Source organism: Embiotoca jacksoni, unplaced genomic scaffold (genome assembly GCF_022577435.1).
Source record: "Embiotoca jacksoni isolate LCO1_2020_lvr unplaced genomic scaffold, fEmbJac1.0.p SCAF_17, whole genome shotgun sequence".
NCBI classification, from domain to species: Eukaryota; Metazoa; Chordata; class Actinopteri; family Embiotocidae; genus Embiotoca; species Embiotoca jacksoni.
Window position 1 is genome coordinate 10,671,254 of NW_027185307.1, and position 22,288 is coordinate 10,693,541.

The window sequence follows — 22,288 nt, forward strand, 5'->3', positions numbered from 1 at the left end:
GTGAAACGCGCCCGCTGTATCGGGATTGTTCGTGCCGCGGCGAGTTAACGCTGGTCCTCCCCCGGCTGACCCAGCGGGGTGACCCGGTCAAAAATCACACCTCCACCTAGGCTATGTGGGTCAAAGTGGACCGTTTCACGTAGGTTTTATTGCTTGCAATGTACAAAGAGCAATCTGTCGTTAATGTGTAGCAGCTTCGTGGCAAGAAAAAAAATAATGAAGGGTAAATTGAGGGCAAATAAATTTGGTGGAGGAAGTCCTGTCGTGAATCGATTTTACATGTGTTTTTCAACTAAACATGGATCCCGGTGAACAGTGCGGTGAGGATGATCAGTCAATGATGATGGGATCTCCAGAAGGTCAGACACACATTAGAGGAATCTTTATTTGGTGTTGAGTGACCTTTACATTTATAACGTCTCCTATAACAAACTGAGAAAGACATGTTTTATTTTCAATTCTCTAACTTTCATTTGGACACAAACCTGCTAAACAACTAACTTTCAGAGTTTGCAGAGCCAGTTTGACCCAACCTGACTTTTCTCTACAACATTGTGAATCCTATGGTGAGGAAAAGGTTAAATCGCTATTTAAGCCTCATTAGCAAACAGCATTTTGAAATAACAGTCAACTGATGAATGGTAATTTATTGATTTCAAGGTCTTACATACAGTTACAACAATCCACAATGCATCTCAGTGAAAATATCTGGTCAAAGCATTACCTTCCACAGTATTTAAACAATAGTTTTGGTCTATATAGTGTAGTACTGCACAGCAGCAGCGGTATTGACTGCCAAAAGGCTTCCAGGCTGGTGCATAAGGTCTACTATGTAGCGGCAGGGCTGTGAGGAGTGCTGATAGTTGGAGGGATCTCCACTGAACAGGAGCACCTCGTTCCAAGCCCGGTTGTACTCGCCCCTTACGAGACTGCAACTCAATCCGATGTAATCAGCCAAAGACTGAAAAGTTAAAGAGCAGACAGGATGGGGTGTGATTATTTGGAAACAATGGATTGGATGAAGTTTATAGTGTACATGAAAAGTTGAGAAATGGAGTGGATAAGTAAAACAGGCAAACAAATATGTTTGGAGGTTGGGTGGAACTTAGAGAGAATAGGTTTAAAGAAGGAGAAAGATGGTGGCTGCAAAGAAAGAGATTGAAGGATAAGAAAGAAGACTCGCGAAAGGGGAAAAACAATCTGATGCTGCTGTGTGATAGCTAGTGCGTGGTACCTTGAATAGAAGAGCCCTATGGCCGTAGATTCCCTCGGTGATCAAACCAATGGGAACAACATTAGACTGAAGCTGAATCTTGAGCTCACTGAGGTGCAGCACCCATTGAAATTCATGCAACTTTTCCATCTCGACCGGTCCACCCATGGCGTCACTCACCATCCTGACACACAAAAACGGATAAAATATAGAAAGTTTCAAAGTTAAGAAGTGTTTTGCATTTTGAAATCCCACAGTTCTGTTTTTCTATATTTATATCATTTTTTGTGAATCCTAACACTTGATGAGTTGGTGTATAAGTAAATATAGTTTCAATTTGCATCTAGAGATTTTAATAACATTGACTGCCAATTGTTTACTTTTCCTTTCTCCTTGTGATGACAGCTCTGCGTGTCGGTTATGTGCCGACTGCATTAATTTGTCACCTGGCCAGGGCGGCGTACTGCTCTTGTTCATCATTCAGTGGGAGGATGGATTCTTTGGCCTCTTTAACTAAAAGCTGTAATGACACATCATCCATCTTGTTCCATGGTTTCTCTGTAGGAGAATCAGGCCAGACCTCATCTTTATGTTTGTCTTCCTCTTTCTTCTTCCTGTACAGAGAGACAGTTAATTAAAAACAAATCAAAGTCCCTGTTTTAAAAATAGAGAGCATAACATTCCATCCTGAATTGAGTCAAGTTTAAAAGCTTTAATGAGCACCACCACACAATGAAGTAATCATATATTTTTCTGTTCCATAGGCCGTGTTATATATGATGACACTGTAAGCATCCTCACCCTCCACTTCCACAGACGCACTCACCTTGGTGTCCTGCGCTCTCCCTTGCTGCTGGTGTCTGTCTGTGATGGGTTGCTCTGTCTCTCTTCTGCTCCATTTGTTATCTCTCTGCCACAGAAAGCCAAGAATAAAATGGGTTATATAACTAAACACAGCAATATTTGTTCTTTTTCCATTTTGCTCAGTTGTTCTCATCTGTTTACAGTACTACAAAACTTTATATAAAGTTTAAGTTAGCCTGCCTTATTATATACAGCACATGGGTGTACTTTATTTCACTGTCATCAATTAAAAAAACAAAGCATATTCTGAACAGCTTGTACTGATAAAATATAATGCTTCTTATTATTAGAAGTGAATCCATCATGTATCCCAAAATACAGCTTGTTTCAATATTTTCTTGAAACCGCTGTGTTTTTAGCACCATGTTTTGTCTGTCCTACAGTGTTTCAGTAAGATCCTGTTTTTCTTGTGTCTGACATGTTTTGTCACAATCCGCGAGAAGAGTGTGTGCATGTAGCACACGTATAAAACACATATGATCACCACATATATAAGATATTTGATTGCAAAACTTGTTGAGTTAAACGATGCTCTGTGTTCGCTGAGGAGGCAGAGGCAGAAAACAAAAAAACGAAACCTAAAAAGAGAGATTTTGTTTTGAAAAGTTAAACTTGGGTCATACAAAGCTATGGATGAGACCACAGATGGATTACACAACACACTGCTTAAGGATGCCGAGGATGTTGTGTGTAGGCTACATGCATGCAGAAGGGGAATAGTGGACATTGGGTGGACCTGAGGTACCCTGAGGGGGCACTGCTTTCTATTGAAAAGTTAATTCATCAATATGCTGAAAGTGTGTTTGTGCATTTAATTGTAGATTTCATACATAAGGCAGCTTTTATCGTATGTGTGTGTATGTGTATTATGTGAAAGCATCTTTGGCTGTAACTCCATGGGTGCTCATGCCTTTGCACTTGTGCACGTTTGTGATTGTGCATGCAAGTGCAGAAGTCCATTAGTCTGAACACAAAGGCGCTGAGTGTGTTGCCATCTTAAAAAAGGGATCGTTTACTCAGTGAGGCCACGCTAACGGGGAACACTGAAGGCAACTGCGGTGAGAGGGAAAAAGAGAAGAGAAAGGAGGACAAGAAGAGCTCTGGATTGGTGAAGACAAGGGGAGGGTGTTTGTAATATATAAAACACAATAAATAGTTGCAGGGGCTGGTAGTGGAATAATTCATGTGTATTTCTGTGATTGTTCTTGTTAATTTCCTTCTGTACTTTTAGTGGAAGGTGGGTTCAGTTTGTTTTAACAGTTTGGAGAGTTGCTCCATTATTTTCATAAATTTCAAACTGTTATCTACACTTTTACAGTGCTAGAATATGATAAATAATTTTAAAATTGTGTCAGATGTAAAAAATTACAACTGTATTCTGTTAACATGCATTTATATTCTATGTATGGGATTCTAGACAAACTCTATCAAAACATGTTGTGACTGGATTCATACTCTGATACTGTGCTGACGACAATAATGGGTCGATGCTGGTTGACAGGCTGTTTGCACAGCTCCTCGAGAGCCAGAATCCTCTGACCTGAATGAGCCTGAGAAAAAGAGTGAGTAAGTGAGAAGCCTTTACAAAGTAATAACTTCAATTTTGTAAAATTGTATCTGTTGTGTTCTTTCTGAGAGACAGATGAAAAAGACAAAAACAAATATTCTGTTGTCAAGATCACATTGCTGAAACAAATTTCATTTCAGTCAAAGTCTAAAAATAACCTCTGAAGTTGGGACAAGTATATTTTCCAATTTCATCTATTCCTCAAGGGGACTTCTGGAGCACCTATAAGTGCAATAGAAAACACACCCTCCCAGCATCATAGAAGCCGCTAGTAATAATGTCAGTGGAGGCCAAGTGATCTGTCACGCTGTATTTAACAGACAAGTTGGAGTTGAGCAGGCTGTTCATGGCCAACGTGCTGAAACCTTTCCCACGATTCACTGACTGGCTGATTTCCTGAAGTATTTCCAGGGCTCTGAGACACAGATTAATACAATAAGCATACCAGAACATAGAGGCATTAAAACATAGATGATGAAAACAAAAATGCACAAACTACAATATATACATATATGAACAAAATACTGCCCTACGGTGTCATCTACTGGCTAAATAAGAGACTACAGCTTGTTATCCATAACACACTTTACTTGTACTTTCTCTTTACACGACTCAACAACACTCCTCCAGCTTTTTTTTTTTATTTTACTTCATGACTCATCTGTTATGCTCTGATGTCAACTGTCATCTCTTTTGACTTACCCAAATTTGCACATCTCCACTGCGGTGGGTTCATCACTGGCACAGACATTTACTGCCAAGCATGCATTGTGCAGCACCTCCTTGTGATGGGAGTGCAGCAAATTCACCAGAGGCTCAAGGCCTCCATCTTTTTGTAGCTGTGTAAGACACAGGGTGAATTTTAGGTATTCAGGTAAAGCATTTAAAATAATACAATATGAAGTAAGACAATTGTTTATAATGAACCTTGCTTTAATTTGATAGGATCTAAGCGATGTTTCCTTAATGCAAAACACCAAAGTTCATAATATTCTTATCATTAGCAAACACCATTCAGCATTCTGAACAGTCGTTCAACGCATACAAACACCAACCTCTGCTCTAGCTTCTCCGTCACAGGCCAGCGTTGCAAGGCACAGCGTGGTGTTGATGAGGACCTGTGTATCTGTGGACTTCAGGGGCTCCACCAGAGCCTGCATGGCTCCATGTGACAAGATGCTACAGCGAATGCTCTCCTGTCCTGCCATGTTGTGAAGTGTGGCGGCAGAATTGGCCACCGTCTTTGGACAGCTTCCGTACAGCTGCTGGACAAGGATGTCAGCGCCTCCTGCCTCATACACCGCACTGTAAGACACCACAGAGATGGATGGGAGATCTACTGCAGACCTAGAGAGCTGACAGTAACGTAATGTTACGCATTTATATATTCACACAACATAGCATTTCTGTGATGCGTACATGACATGTGTTTCATACATCTGATTTGTAAGTAAGGATAGTTAGGAATGATTCATGGGAGGTAGAGGTAAATTGTAGTGTCCTGAGTACTGGAGGAAACAGTCGTATGACGTCAGACAGTGAGAGATGATGGTTGTGGGGAAGATTTGTCTGGAGAATACAAAATTGGTGGGTGGTTAAGGGTGGAGAAAGGGAGTGAACAGGGGTAAAGAAATTCAGGGAGAGAGCACCACGAGGAGACACATTAAATCATTCATGAAATAGTGAAGAGGAAGGCACACTATTCAACTTTAAAATCACACTTTTTTCCAAGCCTCAGTTTTAAAGATTGCAAAATTATTACTTGAACCTTGAAATGATTCAATTTCTATATGTTTTGTATAGATTACTATGGAGATGAAATTTACAGGATGTACAATCTGACCTTCTCCAAGAATAGGAGGATATTTGTGAGTATAGAAATACTTAGGTGGAGGTAGGAGGTCAGGGACATTGTCAGGTGATCTGTCACTCACAAGGCATTGAGCCGGTTGCTATGTGTAAGATTGGAGAGTGCATGGGTCGCTGCCTCTCTCAGCTCTAAACTCTCATTGCTCAGCAACTCTACCACAGCAGGGATGCCACCTGAAACACAAAGAAATCCAACTCATTCAGGCTTTGTCATGGTGGGCGTGTTGATGTTGTGAATGTATGTAGTGTGTACCGAGCTCTCTGAAACTGTCTTTGCTGGCTAGGTGGAAACTCATGGCAGCCACAGCCTGACAAGTAGATGTTTTCACGCCGACGTCCGCCACAGACAAGAGCTCTACCAGAACCTTCTCCACATCCTGCTCATGCAGCAGTTTGCGACTCTCACCTAGATACACAGTTATGCACACATATGCAAATAAAAATATCTTCTGTGATATGTCGTTGGAAAGTTAAAAGAAAACTTTCATGTCTCGTCTCTTTCTGTGCTTACAGCTATGAGCCACCATGGTGATGCATTTAACAGTGCCGGACTGGATTTCCGGCATGCTGGGGGTGAGAACAAATTCCATCAGCTTGGTCAGTCCTCCACCCTTGTGGATCAGGTGAACACTCTCACTGTCACTCAAACAGTTAACCACTACTAGTAAGGCCTCAGCATGTAGGTCACTGAAGTCCTGTATGAAATAAAAAAGATAAATCAGGGCAGAGGATGTAAAAGACTGAATGGTACAGAAAACACATTCAGGGTTGATAACAAGTGTTTAATCAAAGGGAACCATTTCAAGCTCAGGGTGCAATCATAAAAATGCACGTATAAGCAGTTATTACCATCTCCATGTTCATATTTCTAATTTTGTAATTAACACTAAGCAAAATGAAGATATGTGAGCATGTTACTTAAAGCATATGCTCTCTTTTTACACACACCTACCGTGTTATTGAGGATCTCAATGAGCTTCTCAAATCCCTGTTCTTCCCTGAAGGTGTTGCGCGTGTCTTTATTAGTGGTGATGTTCTGCAGCGTCTTTAAAGCCAGATGCTGAATAACGGGAAACTCAGACTTTAAGAGCCCCAGAAGTGGAGGGATCCCACCTAACTCGTGTACTGCAAGGCGGCTTGGGTAGTCCTTGATACACACGAATAATGCATGTTAGAAAATGACCACAAGAATCTTCATTTTTACCCATCTTTTAGTAAACCTTATAACTTAATAGACTTGTAATCTCCTCTAGGCTGATGACTTTCAGTCACCTGAACTAGGTTGAAGATGGTTTCTAGGGAGTTCTTCTCGACATCTGGGTCAGAGCTGGATAGGAGCTGAATTAGAGGTGGAAGGGCCTGGTTCTCAAAGATTTGGACCTTATAGCCAAAGTCCATTGACAGTGAGGCCAGACACAGTGTTGCAAACTCATGGACAACTGTCTCTTCTTGAAAAGAAGAGAAAATTTAATATATGAAAAGAAAACCTGGATTCATGAAGGATTAAACATACAGAAATATACTGCCATAAATAGACACTTGTTTCTTAGTTTTATTGCAGCTAATATACAGTAAATATCCACATCTGAGTGTATTCATCTTGCAATCAAAATTACTCACCTTCAAGTGACAGTTTTTCTATAATCGATGGAAGGATATCCCGTTTTTTCAGAGCACTCTTCACGTCACCTTTCAGTTAAAACAAGATTTAGTTATTTCGTGAGGCGATCCATCAGCCTACTCAGTCTGTTAAATCACCAAAACACTGGAGCTATTCGACAAACTATTTAACACAGTAATTATTTTTGATAAGCAGATAAGCAGTGGCTGCCTAAATTAAATTGTAAACCACCACAGTCTTTTGAAATTGAGTCTGCATTATGACGCAAGTCGTCTGACACACCGTTGGTGACCATGGTGCCCAGGGCCATGAAGGCGTTGCGTCTGACCAGCTTGTTGTTGTGAGCAATGAGCTGGCACAGAGGCTCCAAAGCCCCAAGTCCCAGCAGAGAAACCTTGTTCTCATCTCCTATCAACAGGGGGAGACAGTGAATAGGAAAATTCAGCTCGGTCCCCAGAAACCTTGAGCTATCAGTAAAGTGAAGGCAAACACCACAATCTCATTATGAAAGAATAGGACAATATAATTGAATATAAAAGGACACAGCAAGAAAGAATATAGAGCTTGAGTTGAAGAGGGAGGGTATAAGATGAGACAGTAAATAAGATAAGACACTGACAACCCACAATTTAATTTTGGGGCTTTTCATCTGCAAGCTTGCTTACCAAACACCAAACAAAAACTCAGGGTTAGCAGTGGGTATGAATACTGTACCTGTCTCTGCAAACGTGTGTATTGCTTCACAGGCTTTGACCAAAATGTCCTCCTCTGGGGAATTTAACAGCAGCACTGCTGTTGCTGGGGTTTTGCTTTGAACTGATAGTGGCTCAACCTGTGAGTTTTAGGAGAGTTGAACATGTTTTATGTCTGATCTTTCTGTCTTTGATCCGGGGATATAGATTATGTATTTTCAAAGGGTTAAGATGAGAAACCGTGTTACATTAATGTCTCACCATCTCCTTGCCTGAAGTTTCACTCTCCTTTTTCGTCCTCTTTCCCATTATGTGTCCTTAAGTTAAACTCTTTAATAATAATAATAATAATAATAATAATAAACTTTATAACACGGCAATTTTCACAACAAAATGCTGCACAAGATAAATAACAACATTAAACTGTCGTCACAAAGCGAGTTTAACTCCACAGCTAACCTGATAGCTTAGCCAGATGCTACGTAGCAGTGTTCACTTAATGTTCACTTACAAAACCAGAGAAACCGCCGATTACCATCTCAAATATTCACCGTGTGACTTTACCTTATCATTCAAAACTAAGGGACAAGATGAAGATGTATACTCAGCCCGCGGACCGGCCACAAGAAGCAGACCGTGAGGTCGGTGTTTTGGAAAAGGAAGGTTGACGCTGCGTTGCTAGGCAACGGGTGCCACGTTTGACTAAATAATGATTATTTTTTATTTTTTTTTAACCTGTTTGCCACGTTACTATTTCATTAGCAGTTTAATGTTAAACTATATATAGCCTTGTTTTGGAAGAAAAAAAAAAAAAAAAAACCTGACAATATATAAATGTTGTCAGGACTTTTGTTGTATTAAATTATTTTTCATTCGTTGCGTGCGCAACACGGTTGAATGTAAAATGTGCAGCGGGATGTTGAATTGCAAAATAAATGCAACACGCAGAGAGCAAAACCGACTGACGGTCTCTATTTTAAAGTGCTTTCGGATTGATAATTATTCCTATTTGCACAAAAGGTTAACGAGCAAAAAGAAGATGAGAAAAAAAACAATATATATATATTGTTTTTTATATATTATATATTATATTTTTATATATATATATATATTTATATATATAATGGGAATTTGTAGGTCAGTGAGTGTGGTGTTTATATATTGAAGGACTGTCCTTTGCAGGTAATTGGAGTAGTACTAATATAAATGCGCTGCTGTGAAGAGTGAGTCATAAAACAAAATGAGCTCTTTACAGCATCAGCACATCGAGGCGTCCTGCTTTCAGAGAGATACTGACACAGCAATGTGCCGGTGGAAACAACACGGTATGCGTCAGAAAAGCCAATGACCTCTAAAGACATTATTACCTCCGGTGGTGTGGGACGTGATCACTGCGCTGCTTCCTGAGATGAGCGGCAGATTCATCTCATCTAAAACGCAACAAACCAAAAAAAAGCCAAGAATGGAGGATGATGTGCAGGTTTTTGCTTCATGCATTTTACTATTAACACGTGCTGCAAAAATAAAAAAAAATAAATAAATAAAAAAAAAAATAGCAAAATTGTGCCCACCTCATTCAGTTAAAAGACTTTTTTTTTATTCATTCTTTTCTCGGTATGACATTTAAATCTAAATGCAAATTTAAAGTGATATAAAATGTCTCACGCGTGCGATTAAAAAAAAAATAAAAAAAATAAAAATCGGTGGAGGGTGGAGGAAGAGGTGGAGGAGGAGGTGGTGGAGGAGGAGGAGGGTGGAGCAGCAGACTCCGCTGTCACCTCCCATCCGTCGAGCTGTCAGTTGACAGCGGCGCACGCGAGCAGACCGGGTCACGTCGACATTTCTCCTCCTCTGCGTTTTTAATTCAAACAAGCGGGGGGGCCATGACAGGAATGACAGGATACACCTCTGTCATCTTTACGGGATAACCGCACAAAGACGAGGAGGAGGAGGAGGAGGAGGAGAAGAAGAAGAAGGAGGAGGAGGAGCAGGAGCAGGAGAGGAGAGGAGGAGGAGGAGGCGCGTGCTAAGTTGTGAGCAGATGGCTAATGGCAGCTGTTAGCTCGGAGGCTAACGTGAGCTAGCTGCATTGTGCCGTCATCCGGGCTGACGAAGTAACGAAGTAACGAAGGTAACGAAGTAACGAAGGTAACGAAGTAACGAAGGTAACGAAGTAACGAAGGTCAGCCCTCCGCATCACTAACTCATTTTATCAACCGGCCTGAAAGTAAGTCGTTTCTCATTTTGTCACGAGGCTTTCACGCCTTTTTTTTTATTATTATTATTATTTTTTTATTTTATTTTTTTTTTCCTCGTTTTCTACGTTTTTTGTTGTTGTTGTTGTTGTTGTTTTGTTTTTTTAAAATAATTTTACGAAATTTATCCGTAGTTGTGTTTTGGTAGCTGAAGCAGGCTACCTCCGGCTATGCTAACCGCCAGCTCGGCGAAGACGCTCCAGATGAGTCGAGGGAGGAAGAGCGGGGACTTGTGATGCGGGCCGGGGGGACGCGGAGGACCGTCGGGTGAAGGACAGCGCCAGCAGTGAGCTCCCGAGACACTGCGTTTTGTCTCTCAGCAGTCCTGGTCGAGGGCCGGAGCGTCCAGCCGAGCTGACGTTGAACGAGGAGGACTGAGGGGGACTACTTTGATTTTTGCGAGCTGGCTTAAATGAATATTATTGACATTAGTGAATCGTGAGCTGGTGGCCGCTGTGCCGGCTTCAAAAAGGGAGGAGGTGGAGGAGGAGGAGGAGGGAGGAGGAGAAGACTGTCAGGATTATCACACAGAACTGCAAAAACCAGCCAGCTTGCTTTTTTAAAAAAAAAAAAAAAAAAAAAAAAAAAAAATGGCTTCGGCGAGCAGCATTGCCGCATCTATTGCGAGCAAAACGAAGACCAAGAAGAAACACTTCGTTGCTCAGAAAGTGAAGCTCTTCCGTGCCAGCGACCCTCTGTTCAGCGTGCTGATGTGGGGAGTCAACCACTCGGTGAGTCAGACCTTTTTTTTTTTTTTTTAAATGTCCTTTTGATGATCCACAGCCATGTCTCCCCTCGACCTAATGATTGTTGCACATTCAGCCTTTCTTGCAGCCTTTCGTGTTGTTGCAGCCGATTTGACAAAGATGCCAGCTGCTGTCCAGCGGCGGGATGTGACTGTCTAAATGTGTGACTGGCTGCAAGCAGGTCATCAGTAATGCTTGCTTTGAGTGGGCTCTTTGTAGGAACAAAAAGTCATGGCATGAATACCATTATTACATATATGTGTGTGTGTGTGTCTGTGTGTGTGTTAGTTAGACAGAGAGGAAGAGCAGCAAACTCTTCTCTGACTTCCTGTTGTGCACATGTAGGATAAGCTCCTAGGGGTCTGTGTCACGAGAGAGAGCAGATCTTCCCATGCAAAACAGCTTATCTCCGCTCTCTGCTCTCTTGTCTCTTCCTTCGCTGAACATTCGCCGTGGGTCAGTACTCATGTGCTGAAGAGAGCGCAAACTTGGAAGGTGGTGGACAAACGACTATCCCTGCCGCCGAGGCGAAAGTATTAAAGCTTATGATCGATGTTGTGTCGTATTACAGCACACCAAGAGACGGAGTAAGGCATATAATCCGCAGTTCCTTAAATTCCTTTGTTCTGACACTCTTAATATTAATCTATAGCCTCTCCATTGCTTGCGCAGCTTGTTGCCCATAATCATTTTGTGGTTATTTAGTTCATTGGTTTGGTTTATTAAGTCGATCTGTCGCCTCAGGGTTGAATCTTTCTAACCTAAAGAGCTGAGCAGTAAGTGAGCAGCATTCAGAATATTTATATGTTAGTCAGAAATATTTCCCACAGAGCAGGCAATGGTGTGAATGATGGCACAAATGTAGATATTATTTAAAATATAAACTACTTTAGGCCCTTTTATACAGACTGCCGCTCTGTAGCCTTGCTCTTTATTGTTATCTGCCTTTGGTTGTTCTGTGTGTGACTGTGGTCACCAGACTTTATGAAACCTACAACCAACGAATACATTAAATCAGACTGGCAGATGTCAGTTTCACATTAATATTGATTTTGTGTTAAGGTAATGGGCCAGACATATTGTTTCTGGTACGTTTTAATCGTGACCGCGGTTTTCAATCGTTGATACGGTTTTGGGTGTCTTCTTATGACATTATTGTTCCTTTTGACATATTTTTATCCATTTTTTGGCAATGCTTAAGCCATTTGTACTCGGACCATTTGGGTTTTGACTTTTGAGCTCTGTTTGTTGTTTTGTGTTGCTTTGGAAACGTATATGTGTACATACATGCATCTATATATATGCATGTATGTATGTGTATACTCATACTTGTTGAGTCTTACAACAATGATTATTTTTCCCCATATCTCTGTATTGGATTAAGGTGTCTGCAGTATTTGGCGTATATCAATGTGACAGACTCACAGTACTGAAGGCACTTTGATGTATTCAATTATTCAGATTGTTATATTTTTCACGTTAGTCAATAGCTTTTGCTTTTTGCATTTAGGGTGACAGTTTATTCTGGATTACACGGTCTCAAAATAGCCTGTTGTATGAAAGGCCAAGACCGCTAAAGATCCAAAGCCTTTATTCTTTGTCTGAGCTGTTGTCTATCGATGGATTACAGTCACCTTGGCTGTGGTGTTAAGCCTGAGGGAACTAAGTAAAGTGCGCAAGAGGTTTACCTTCATGCTGTTATGCAGCACTGTCCACTCACTTACAGATTTCCTTATCAGATTTAGTATAACACCAGCCATGTATCTATGTTTCTAGACTACCATCCCAGCAAACTCACCAAACCCTTCTATAAAATGGTTGTTACGTCACGTATTTGTCTTGTCAATACGCTGAAAATCTTTCATCTAGAATTGATTTAAATATCATTTCTAAGAGTAACTTGTTTGTCCATGCATGTCCAGTAGAGAAGGAGATTTAATCTAGGATCACATCATAAGATTCATCTGTCTCATTTAGATGTCTTAGAACTGTGTGCTAAAGGGCCACTGGCTCCGAACCATAAAAACCTACACAAGTCTGGAGAATCTACATGTTCAAACTGTTATATTGAATTGCATAACGCGGAGCAGGAGTGCAGCCAGCACATTTCCTTCTTATGCCTTAGGCTACTTCTCTCGCTGTTTTTCTCATCACCTGATAAGCTTCTCTGTTTGTCATATACCATTGGCTTTGCAAAAATGACATTCAGTGCCAGGTCACCAGATTGAGATGCTGAGTTGCTACCAGCAGGGTGTGAAGGCCACAGTTTGGAAATGTTAATACGACAGCAAGGTGATTGCAAACGTAACCGCAACCTTTAAATAACAGGACACTGCAAAGGAACGATCAAAGGGTGAGGCCTAAGAATGCAACCAGACATCAGAGGCGGCATGCACGCACATGCATACACGCACCAGTTCTGCAAACGTAACCCCCGACTCCCGAACCTCCACTTGACAACCAGATTTATCGAGTGTCACAGGTCAGTCGCTGGTCAATCCAGAAGAGCCACAGATACCTTTCTGTTTGTCCAATGCAGCAAAGGTGTTATTTAAATGAGGAAATTGAGCTGCTAACAAGCAGAAATGAATGTGTTTATTTAGCCTAGAGCAGTCACTGTATGCCATTTAGATTCATTCCTGTTTAACGGCTCATCCGAGGATATGTGTTTTGAAATCTCTTTTTGGGGCAGAAATATGTAGCACTTTGCTAAAAAAAAAAAAAAAAAAAAAAAAAATAGCTTTCTTTGACAGGTCACATGATTTAACTTTAATCCCAACACTTTGAAACTTTACTTGGACTTTTAAAGCCTAAATAGGTTAAATACCTCATGGTTTTACAAACAAGGATTGAAGCCAAAGCTAAAAAAAAAAATCTTTTTTTTTTTCAGTAAGTCACTGAAGTTTTACTAAAGCTGAAACAAAAAAGTGGTCAAAAGATCAGTAACAATCAGTGCTTATATAAACAGAACATAGACTCAGTGCAATTGCATCACAACGGATAAGTTTACCAATTTGGTGTCAGTTGTGGCATTCTTCATGAAAGTAATGGCTTTTTAAAAAGAAAAGAAAAACGCATTCGTTTTTGCTCTGGAAAATCTTCACGCTGTCATCATGGTTTAGCCTGAAAGAAATAATAACTCAGGAAAAGATGAACCATCCTAACTGCGTAGTCCAAATCCATTTGTCCAAGCAAGACTCCTTGAAACCCGAGCTACCCCAATGGTAGACGGCTACTTCTAAAAATATGTCAAGGTCCCAAACACCTTGTGTCAGGAGTTCTGTTTCTGCAGTGAAACGTAGATTACAGCCTCCACATCATTTGTGAATCTGTAAAAAAAAAATGGGGTGTAGTTCTGCCTTGTCTGTCAGTTCTCATTTTGAGTCCTTGGGGTGTCCGAGTGCACTGTTGGAAGAGAAACGTGTCAGAATGTGTTCTGCTGGTGGATTTTGAGTAGATTTGTCATTGGGCTGGAAAGTTGCATCGTCACAGTTTAAGGCCCCCGCTGCGTAATCGTAGCCCTGAGTCCAGCAGTGGCCTGCTGCTGCAAGTCACCTGCTCCAGTACTTTCAAGATAAATGTGTTTCGCTCATGTTCTGTGTGGATGTTTATTACAGCAGGCCAAGAAAAGAGAAGATTGCTAAACAAAAATGAATTAATATTTTTGGGGCGTGTGGGTAAATCTTTTTATTTCAGTTTAACTTGTATTTTCTCTTAGTGTCGCTTTTCTCATATATATTATATATATACATATATATAATATATATAAGGGGCTCAGACATATATATATACCTTTATTAACACTCTCCTTATTTTGCAGGTTCATGATCCAGTTATGTCTGAGCCCCCTTTTTTGTCATCCTGTCAATGTGGCTCACTTTCATTCCTTCCCCCCTCTCTCCCTCTCTTCCCTTTCTTTTCTGTGCCCTGCCTCGCTGTCTGACTCAGAGTAGCTGTGTCTGGAGCTGTGCATTGCATAAGAGGGAGATCCTATAAATATCTACACGAGTGACCTACAGCTAATATGTGCGATGATTATGGGTTAGGAAAACAGAAAAACTGGAACCGCACATCTCGGCACCCTGAGGCAATGTCAGACGGAGAGACTGGTGGAAGCATCTTGTGTTTTTTGTGCGTCAGTGTGAGTCTGCAAAAAGTCTCGAAACTAACTTTTTTCCTTTCTGCTTGCTACTGATATATCTGCATGTCCTTTGGTACGGCGTACCTGGTGAGTGTATAACTCCACGAACTGTGTCACCCGTTTGCTTTAGTTATCCGTCACGTAGCGTTTCAAGTCGGGAACTTGGCAGCCCCCTCAGGAGATGTTGAGGTGGAATATTCTTTGTCTCTGATCTGTTACGGATGTGACGAGATCCAACACTTTGGTCACGAGCCCATGCCAAAAATTCAGATATCGTGATGGCACTCGTGTTGATACGACAGCAACAGCAACAACAACCACAACCGCACGCACGCACACATCAAAAGTTTATGTGTGGAGATATTTTTGTATTTGAGTGAGATGATCAGGGACCAGTTATAGACCATCAAAGACCATCATCCTGATCTGTGCACCGAATCTAAGATGAGCGTGTTTGTATGGACGTCTTTAGAACGTGTGTAATCACACTGTGGACAATGTTTATGAAAACAATGTTTTCAAGGTACCAAATTCAGTATGGAGGATCTTGGCGTTTTAACGGTATTAGGACCCTCCACAAAAATTTGAGTATCAAGACATCCCTTCACTGTATGTATTTGCCGTAGTCTAAGCGTTGGAAACACGCCTTTCGTTTCTTCAGCGCTTGACTTAGTGTGAGTTTCAGACTCTTCCTGACTGAAATAGACTGGAATGAGCTGCTGGTGTCTGATGTAAATGCAGACGTTCTCACAATTGAAGGGATGATTAGCATAAGCTTTTAATTGTACTGCAGGTGTCTTCCTCCGGCACGTGGTCGCACACATCCAAAGCCCTGTTCGTTTCTTTTCCTCCCCGTTCAGATCTCACTTGCGCACACACACACACACACACACACACACACACACACACACACGCATGCGGTTGCGTCAGTCCTTTTACCTTACCACCGCTCCACTTTTTATCATCGGTGTGTCCTCATTACGGCTGACCTCTCTGTTCGTGGGCGGGGAGAAGAAAATAGATTTCCTTCAGAATTGTGATTCTCATCTTCCCTGCTTCTCGCGGAGACCTCGAGAGGTCACGGTGGGAATTATTTGTGGGCTATTTTCGTGTCTCCTATAATGTTTGCATTTTGGTCTGGCCCGTAGAAAGACGGCTGTATTACGAGACGGTATTACGCCGCGGAGGACTGCCGGCGGCGACTGCGGCGGGAGGAGTCGGTGCACCCCCAGCTGTGGCCGCTCGGGCACAAGTCCGTGGCGGCACCGTTGCATTTATAAAGATAACTAAAAGAGACGGTTCACAACCTCTCGCAGCTGACCACGGCTGAGGTTAATTGAAACAGACTGCGATTACGACCGACGCCGTCGGATGACATAGCTGGCACTGCGACTTTAGCTGTGGCCGCCGCGGTGCTTTACTTATTACGACTCTGGCTGTGACACATTAGTTTAATAGGGGTAACCCTAAGCACGTGCAGCGGTTGTGTGCGCGCGTGCGCGTGTGCGTGATGGTTGTCCTCCTAAACTACTGTGGTGTATTGGCAACACATCTGTCGTAGAAGCACTGCCTGTACAAATAGCAGCATAGCCGGACATATCTATGTTGGACCACAGCGGCAGCCGAGGGAACCAACAACAACCAATGTCGAGCCACGACTCGTCCCGTCACGGGCAAGCAGAGCAGGTGCAGCCGCGATCGCAACCAGATCGGCCTTTTGAAATGAGTAATGAACACGAAATTCATCAAGTAACACGAAAGTAATCCTGCAAAAAAAAAACAACAACAACAATCCCCACCATGATCTTTTGTTGGCTCCAGAGCTTAGAAAAGCCAAAAATGGATTTTGGAAATAACATTAGATGGACTTTGCCATTTGGCTTGTTTTGACCGTATTAAGCACCACTAATGTTTTAGCTGCAGTGCGCAGGCTGACGGCTGACTTCCTCACAGCAAACTAACCTTGTTAGTAAGTGGGCTAACGAAAGTAAGGGAGTAGCCGTGTGGCTGCTTTCAGTGCTATATAGGGGTCTGCTGTTCGTAGAAAGTGCTGGGTGTGACAGTAGCTGTACATACAAGTTATTATCCAAAATTCATTTCAAAATAAGTAATGGCATTCTTTACGCAAGGCACACTTCCAGGATTTTGGAAATGTATTTTCACCTTTCTCTTTTGGCATCGGTTCAGTTGTGTTTACTTGCGATTGAAGTGCCCAGAGGAAAGGGGACCTTGAGAGACATGCATTTTAAAAGATTGCTCAACATTAGGTCGTATTAGATGACACCAGTCCAGTCCAATTCAAAATAAACCCCTCTTTGCAGGTCCGTGAGGGTGGAAAAATATCATGAGACAAGACTCGAGGCTGATTTCAAACTGGAGGACTACAACTCTTTTTGTTTTTAGTGGTATTTTATAGCGGGGTATCGTGCCTTTTAAGGAGCTGTGGTTTGCTTAAAAACTGAGGTTGAAATTAAAGACTTCATGCAACAACAGGCCCACACTGACATTCTTCTCCGAGATACTTTACAAAACACTGCTGGACGCGATATGACTTTTTTAAGATACTATTTCTTTTTTTAAAAAGACATGAAGCAGACTGGAGTTACTGTATTTAGCTATCAAATAACTGCAAATTGAAACAACTTTTATTAAGGCAATGTGTACAGTTCAAGAGGAACTACCGGAGTTGACGAAACACGCTTGCATTCATAACACATTCTATTTATAGTAATAAATCGGCAGCAGTTATCAGAAATTAGTAAAAGATTTTTTTTTTTAAATATAATAATCGTAGTTTCCTTGCTCATTGTCAAATGTCTCCCTCCAGGCTTTACACCCTGATGGCATGCCTAATTAGTTTCACTTCTCACATTCGCAACAGCGAGAAGTTTCTCGCCTCCGTTAACACATCCATTGTCATTTCATAATATTAGCGACTGTCGTGTTAAGAGCGAGCCATCTGTCATTGTTCAGAAAGATAAGGCCATGCCATGCTGCTGACAGAGCACACTGCACACTTAACTTCCTGTCCAATGGAGCAACAGCACACACTTGCTTCACTCTGGGCCGGAAAACCAGACTTTATCACCATGGAGACAAAAAGGAAGTGGTGGTGTAAAATTTGTCTGCAAGTTTGATAGCTGCAGGAAGATAAGCAGTTTCGCATGCATATGATTAAACAAAGCTCAAGAGCTACTCTCCCCAAGATGGAAATAATCACAAGGGCCCGAGAAGGTGAAATTAAGAGTACTGCACATAGATATTTAATGTTGATTAAGTACTGCAATGGACCGTTAGGTTTTAATTCTGGATTAGCCACACCTCCATGTAGTCGCCTGCAAAAAATGTTTAGCAGCCAGGCAGAGGCGTCATGTGAAAAAGCAGCTTACTGCTGACTGTTCATACTAAAACGGGTACACGGTGACTTGTGTGTGAAAGTGGTCTGTTGTCCTCGCAGAGAAAGGAACAAGGACATTTGCCACAGGAGTGCAGCGTGACCATTTGTCTGACTCGAGGGACTCATCATGTCTTTTCGTCCAACAGATATTTTCACCTCATTTTGGTGTTTATTCATGTGTGTCAATCATTTTTGTTGCTGTAATGTAGTGCCCCCACAGACTTGTGTGTGTGTGTGTGTGTGTGTGTGTGTGTGTGTGTGTGTGTGTGTGTGTGTGTGTGTGTGTGTGTGTGTGTGTGGTAACACCAGGCATTGTCTCTGATGTTGTGTCAAACACAGCTTTGTTGATTAGGTGACATCTCCCTACTGAGTACCCATGATGCCTCTGGTCTGTAACCTCACTGTAACGTCAGTGCCTGTCACACCAGGGTGCTGAAACATTCTCGGATATGACATCTGTGGACCGCAATCGTTTACTTCTCTGTCTCTCCAACACCATAATCTCCATATCTTTTGTGTCTTTGATTTGTTTCTTTCTTTTCACATCACACTTTAGTCTTTTTGTTCAGACATGTTCCCGCCGTCTTCGTCTCAATCATTTCCCTCCTAAGAGTACAGTCTTCTACATTTTATTCATGTTCTGTTAATCATGTACATTATTTCTATGTTGCCATGCTTCTTTCTTCTTTGTTTCTGTTTAATTTCTTTAAAAAAAGCATAAACGGATCTAAGAGGTTATTCAAAGTACAGGAATGTTCGGTCTGAATTATAAATTTCCCCTCTAATAACATAATATCAAATTGCTTTAAACTTAGTAAAAGCTTTCGTCTCAAAATGCTCAATTGGTGCATGTTTGCTGAGATGGTTAAAGACGGTTGGTAAACTTTACACACCATCGGGGACACGTTTGCAGAGTCGACATTAGTTCACATTGGACTTCTTTTTCCTTTTTGTTAGCAAAGATTGTATTAATTGATGAGCACAAGGGATCGAAACCGTCCTGGGAATCTAGGCGTCAGCTCCCCACCGCCACCCACCACCTGTCTTTGCCAGCATACTGACTAAATGCTGCCAGCTCCTGTTTTGGATATTGACTGTGTTTAATTGTTTGTGGTTTTTAAAGTGAGCCGCTTCAATCTGGTGCACATAGAAGCTGCCAAGAAACACTACCTACAGCAGAGGAATGATATTATTTTTAACACAAAGACACTCTCATCCCCACAATGGGGGTAGAACAGACTAATAATATTACGAATTTCATCATTATGTCTGTGATGCTACTTTCGCTGCCATTAATATCCTTAGTCCATTGCATCTAACCTGGGCACAAAACGTTATCAATCATAGGATCACAGATTAGAAACTTGACCACTGTCATAAATTAAAAATAGAAGTGCATCTCTGACCGGGCAGTCGGCTTCTTCAGCCCCTTGTTACAGACGATACTACGATCCTTAAGGTTAAAACTCTATATCCTAATGCAGCAAACTGGCCACAGGGATATACTCATTTGAGAGGCCACAGGATCAATAATGTAGGACAGCCTGCTAATCAGTCAGATGGAATAAGTGCAGTGAATAATATTGGTCTAAAAAAAATCATGAACGTGTTCCTGGGATCTTCAAAAAAAAAAACCTCTCCACCTGAAGTAACCTAGATACGATCCATAAGTCATGCTAAAGCTATTCTCTGTATCATCAGCTGTAACAGGTCCTTCAGCATTATGTTGCTATAGTCAATCCCCAATGGAAGAAATGACACCTCGCCGTGTAACTCTACACAATCCTAGCTGCGAATAATCTCCAACTCTTAGATTGCACGTGTGTACGTATGTATTTCCTTCATATTATAGTTAATTCGAGTGTTGAAGTTTATTCAACGCACCTAGATTACAGTATGCCCGGTGGAATGACGGGTTATTAATAGACTCGAGCAACCTGCCAGCGCTCCCGCCTGCAGCCAACAGCAAATCCTCAAGCGCACACACACAGACGCATCATATGCGTCTCAAGCTGCGTCTGAGTCGGAACAAACGGCAGGTCCACGTAATGAAGCAACGTGAAGCAGCACCGAGTGGATATTCCTGCATTGGGCCTCGTGCGTTTGAAGCCCTGCAGTTTCTTCCGTGTGCACGCTTTATTAACGCGTCCTGTAGTCCTGCTCATCACAAACGTGCAATCGGTCAAAATTGAGTTGAGTGTTGAAAGTATAACTCGCACGTAACTCTCACTCTTGAAACTTCACTTGTTCTCACGGTCGGATGTTTCTTGGCACTCCTTGAATTGCCCGGATCTGTTTGTGACACTTAAGTTTATCCAAAATGAGAGTGAGGTCGGAGTATTTCGAATTTTTTTATTATTATTTATTTATTTATTTTTTAGCTAATTCTGAACTCGACTAACTTTTAAAGCTGAATTTCGGCTGTAAATGAACGTCGTCGCGAATAGAAAAGGGGAAGAAAACCACAACAACAACAACAAAAAAGAGTCTTTGATTATCTGCTCTTGGATCGTAAACGCAGTCAAACACAAAGATTAGTCAACAGCAGTGCATCACACACTGCAGGATATTGAGATCGTCCTTCCTGCAGGAGTGACACACAACCTATCTTTCAGTCAGACACGCACACGCATGTCATCCCGACTCGCTTTCTCTCGCGCTCTCTGTTTTTGACATGCGCCGACGTTATGCACAACAACCTCGGTGTCACTCCTCTTCAAGTCCCCGAGCTGCACATTCAAAACACCTCGATGCTTCTGCAGCCCCGGCAACACTTCCACCCCCCCCCTCCCCCCCGCTGCTGTCCTTCAAAACCGTCGACTTCATCGCACACTCCCGAAAATGTAAATTCATAGTGTGTTCTCATCACCAAGCGTGCGACGCCAAAGATGGGGGTCGATTGATGACCCGGGCCACAACTCTTGACTTGAATTATTGAATTAGGCGCGATGACGGGCGTCTGTTTACTTGAGTAGCAAAAAAAAAAAAAAAAAAATCTCGGGATGCGAGTTCATCCTTGTGAATGCTATATTTACTTCTTTTTTTTTTTTTTTTTTTTTTGGACATGTTTTGCGGCGCGCCAGATTTTGCAGTTATCTGAGATCGTTAACAGCATCTGACATTTATCTCAGAAGCAGTTTTTGTGTCGTAAAGCATTCGGTGACTGATGTCCTGGCAGACTGAAAAAAAACAAAACACATCCGGTATACATCTGTGGATTCTGTCACTCTGATTTGCCTTTGATTGTCTTTTCAGACACGTATATATACACTTTGTGGTAATGCGAGATTTCATGTGACCTTTGCACCAGTCCGTGAAAGGATGTACTTTATGGGCTTTCATGATGACGAGGAGTGCATCGTGAAAGTGATCGTATGAGTCGAGAAGCACGCATGCATGTTGTTGAATAACTGCAGGATTCCTGTTTTCACATTTTTGAGATGCGACAATAAAACATGTTACTGAAAATACAGATAATGCTATTCCCCCTCCCCCTCCCCCCTCTTTCATCAAAGTATATTGTTTATTGGTTACAGAGCTCCACTATTGAGCTTGCACTAAATGTTTTCTTTTTTTTTCATGCTTACAGACTTGATTTTTTTTTTTAATTTTTAATTTTTTTTTTTTTATTTCTATGTAAACTTAAGACAAATCAAGATTCAGGGGAAGCACATCATTTCATCCTCTCAATTTAGGCATTTTTCACATTGTGGAAGAACACAAAATGTAATGAATTACGTTCATTTGCTTTGACCCAGCTGAAGAATTAACAAGGATTCATCCTCAGGTGTTAATTTCACTAGTGGCGGCTGCAGTATCTTACCTCGAATGCTCCATTTGGTTTTACTGCCAAATGTCTTTAGCTTCGTGTTCTTAGATGTGTTTACTGATGTTCCTGTTTTCCTCCTCTTTTTTTTTTTTCA

The 22,288-nt window shown here is 41.6% G+C and overlaps 2 protein-coding genes across 5 annotated transcripts in view; one reads left to right on the plus strand and one right to left on the minus strand.

Annotated features, from left to right (window-relative positions):
• Window positions 1–365: 365 nt before the first annotated feature.
• On the minus strand, window positions 366–8,474 carry armc3 (armadillo repeat containing 3). Its single transcript, XM_069151568.1, has 17 exons — window positions 8,088–8,474; window positions 7,849–7,966; window positions 7,417–7,542; window positions 7,134–7,202; window positions 6,786–6,961; window positions 6,466–6,660; window positions 6,025–6,208; window positions 5,767–5,919; window positions 5,579–5,687; window positions 4,700–4,949; window positions 4,347–4,483; window positions 3,891–4,059; window positions 3,533–3,627; window positions 2,040–2,123; window positions 1,660–1,827; window positions 1,235–1,397; window positions 366–961 (listed from the first exon to the last, which is right to left on the minus strand). Exons 1-17 carry the CDS (start codon window positions 8,133–8,135, stop codon window positions 755–757), a joined length of 2,451 nt encoding a protein of 816 aa, XP_069007669.1. The 5' UTR covers window positions 8,136–8,474; the 3' UTR covers window positions 366–754.
• A 1,125-nt stretch (window positions 8,475–9,599) lies between these two features.
• pip4k2aa (phosphatidylinositol-5-phosphate 4-kinase, type II, alpha a) overlaps window positions 9,600–22,288 on the plus strand; it is a 29,230-nt gene continuing 16,541 nt past the window's right edge. For 2 of the 4 annotated variants that reach the window (XM_069151571.1, XM_069151574.1), the window contains exons 1-2: window positions 9,603–10,053; window positions 10,216–10,812. In XM_069151571.1, coding sequence (XP_069007672.1) covers window positions 10,672–10,812 — 141 coding nt within the window. In that variant the 5' untranslated portion in view covers window positions 9,603–10,053; window positions 10,216–10,671. Of the gene's footprint in view, window positions 10,054–10,215; window positions 10,813–22,288 lie in introns of all 4 variants that reach the window. The other 2 variants (XM_069151573.1, XM_069151572.1) reach the window with 2 other exon arrangements.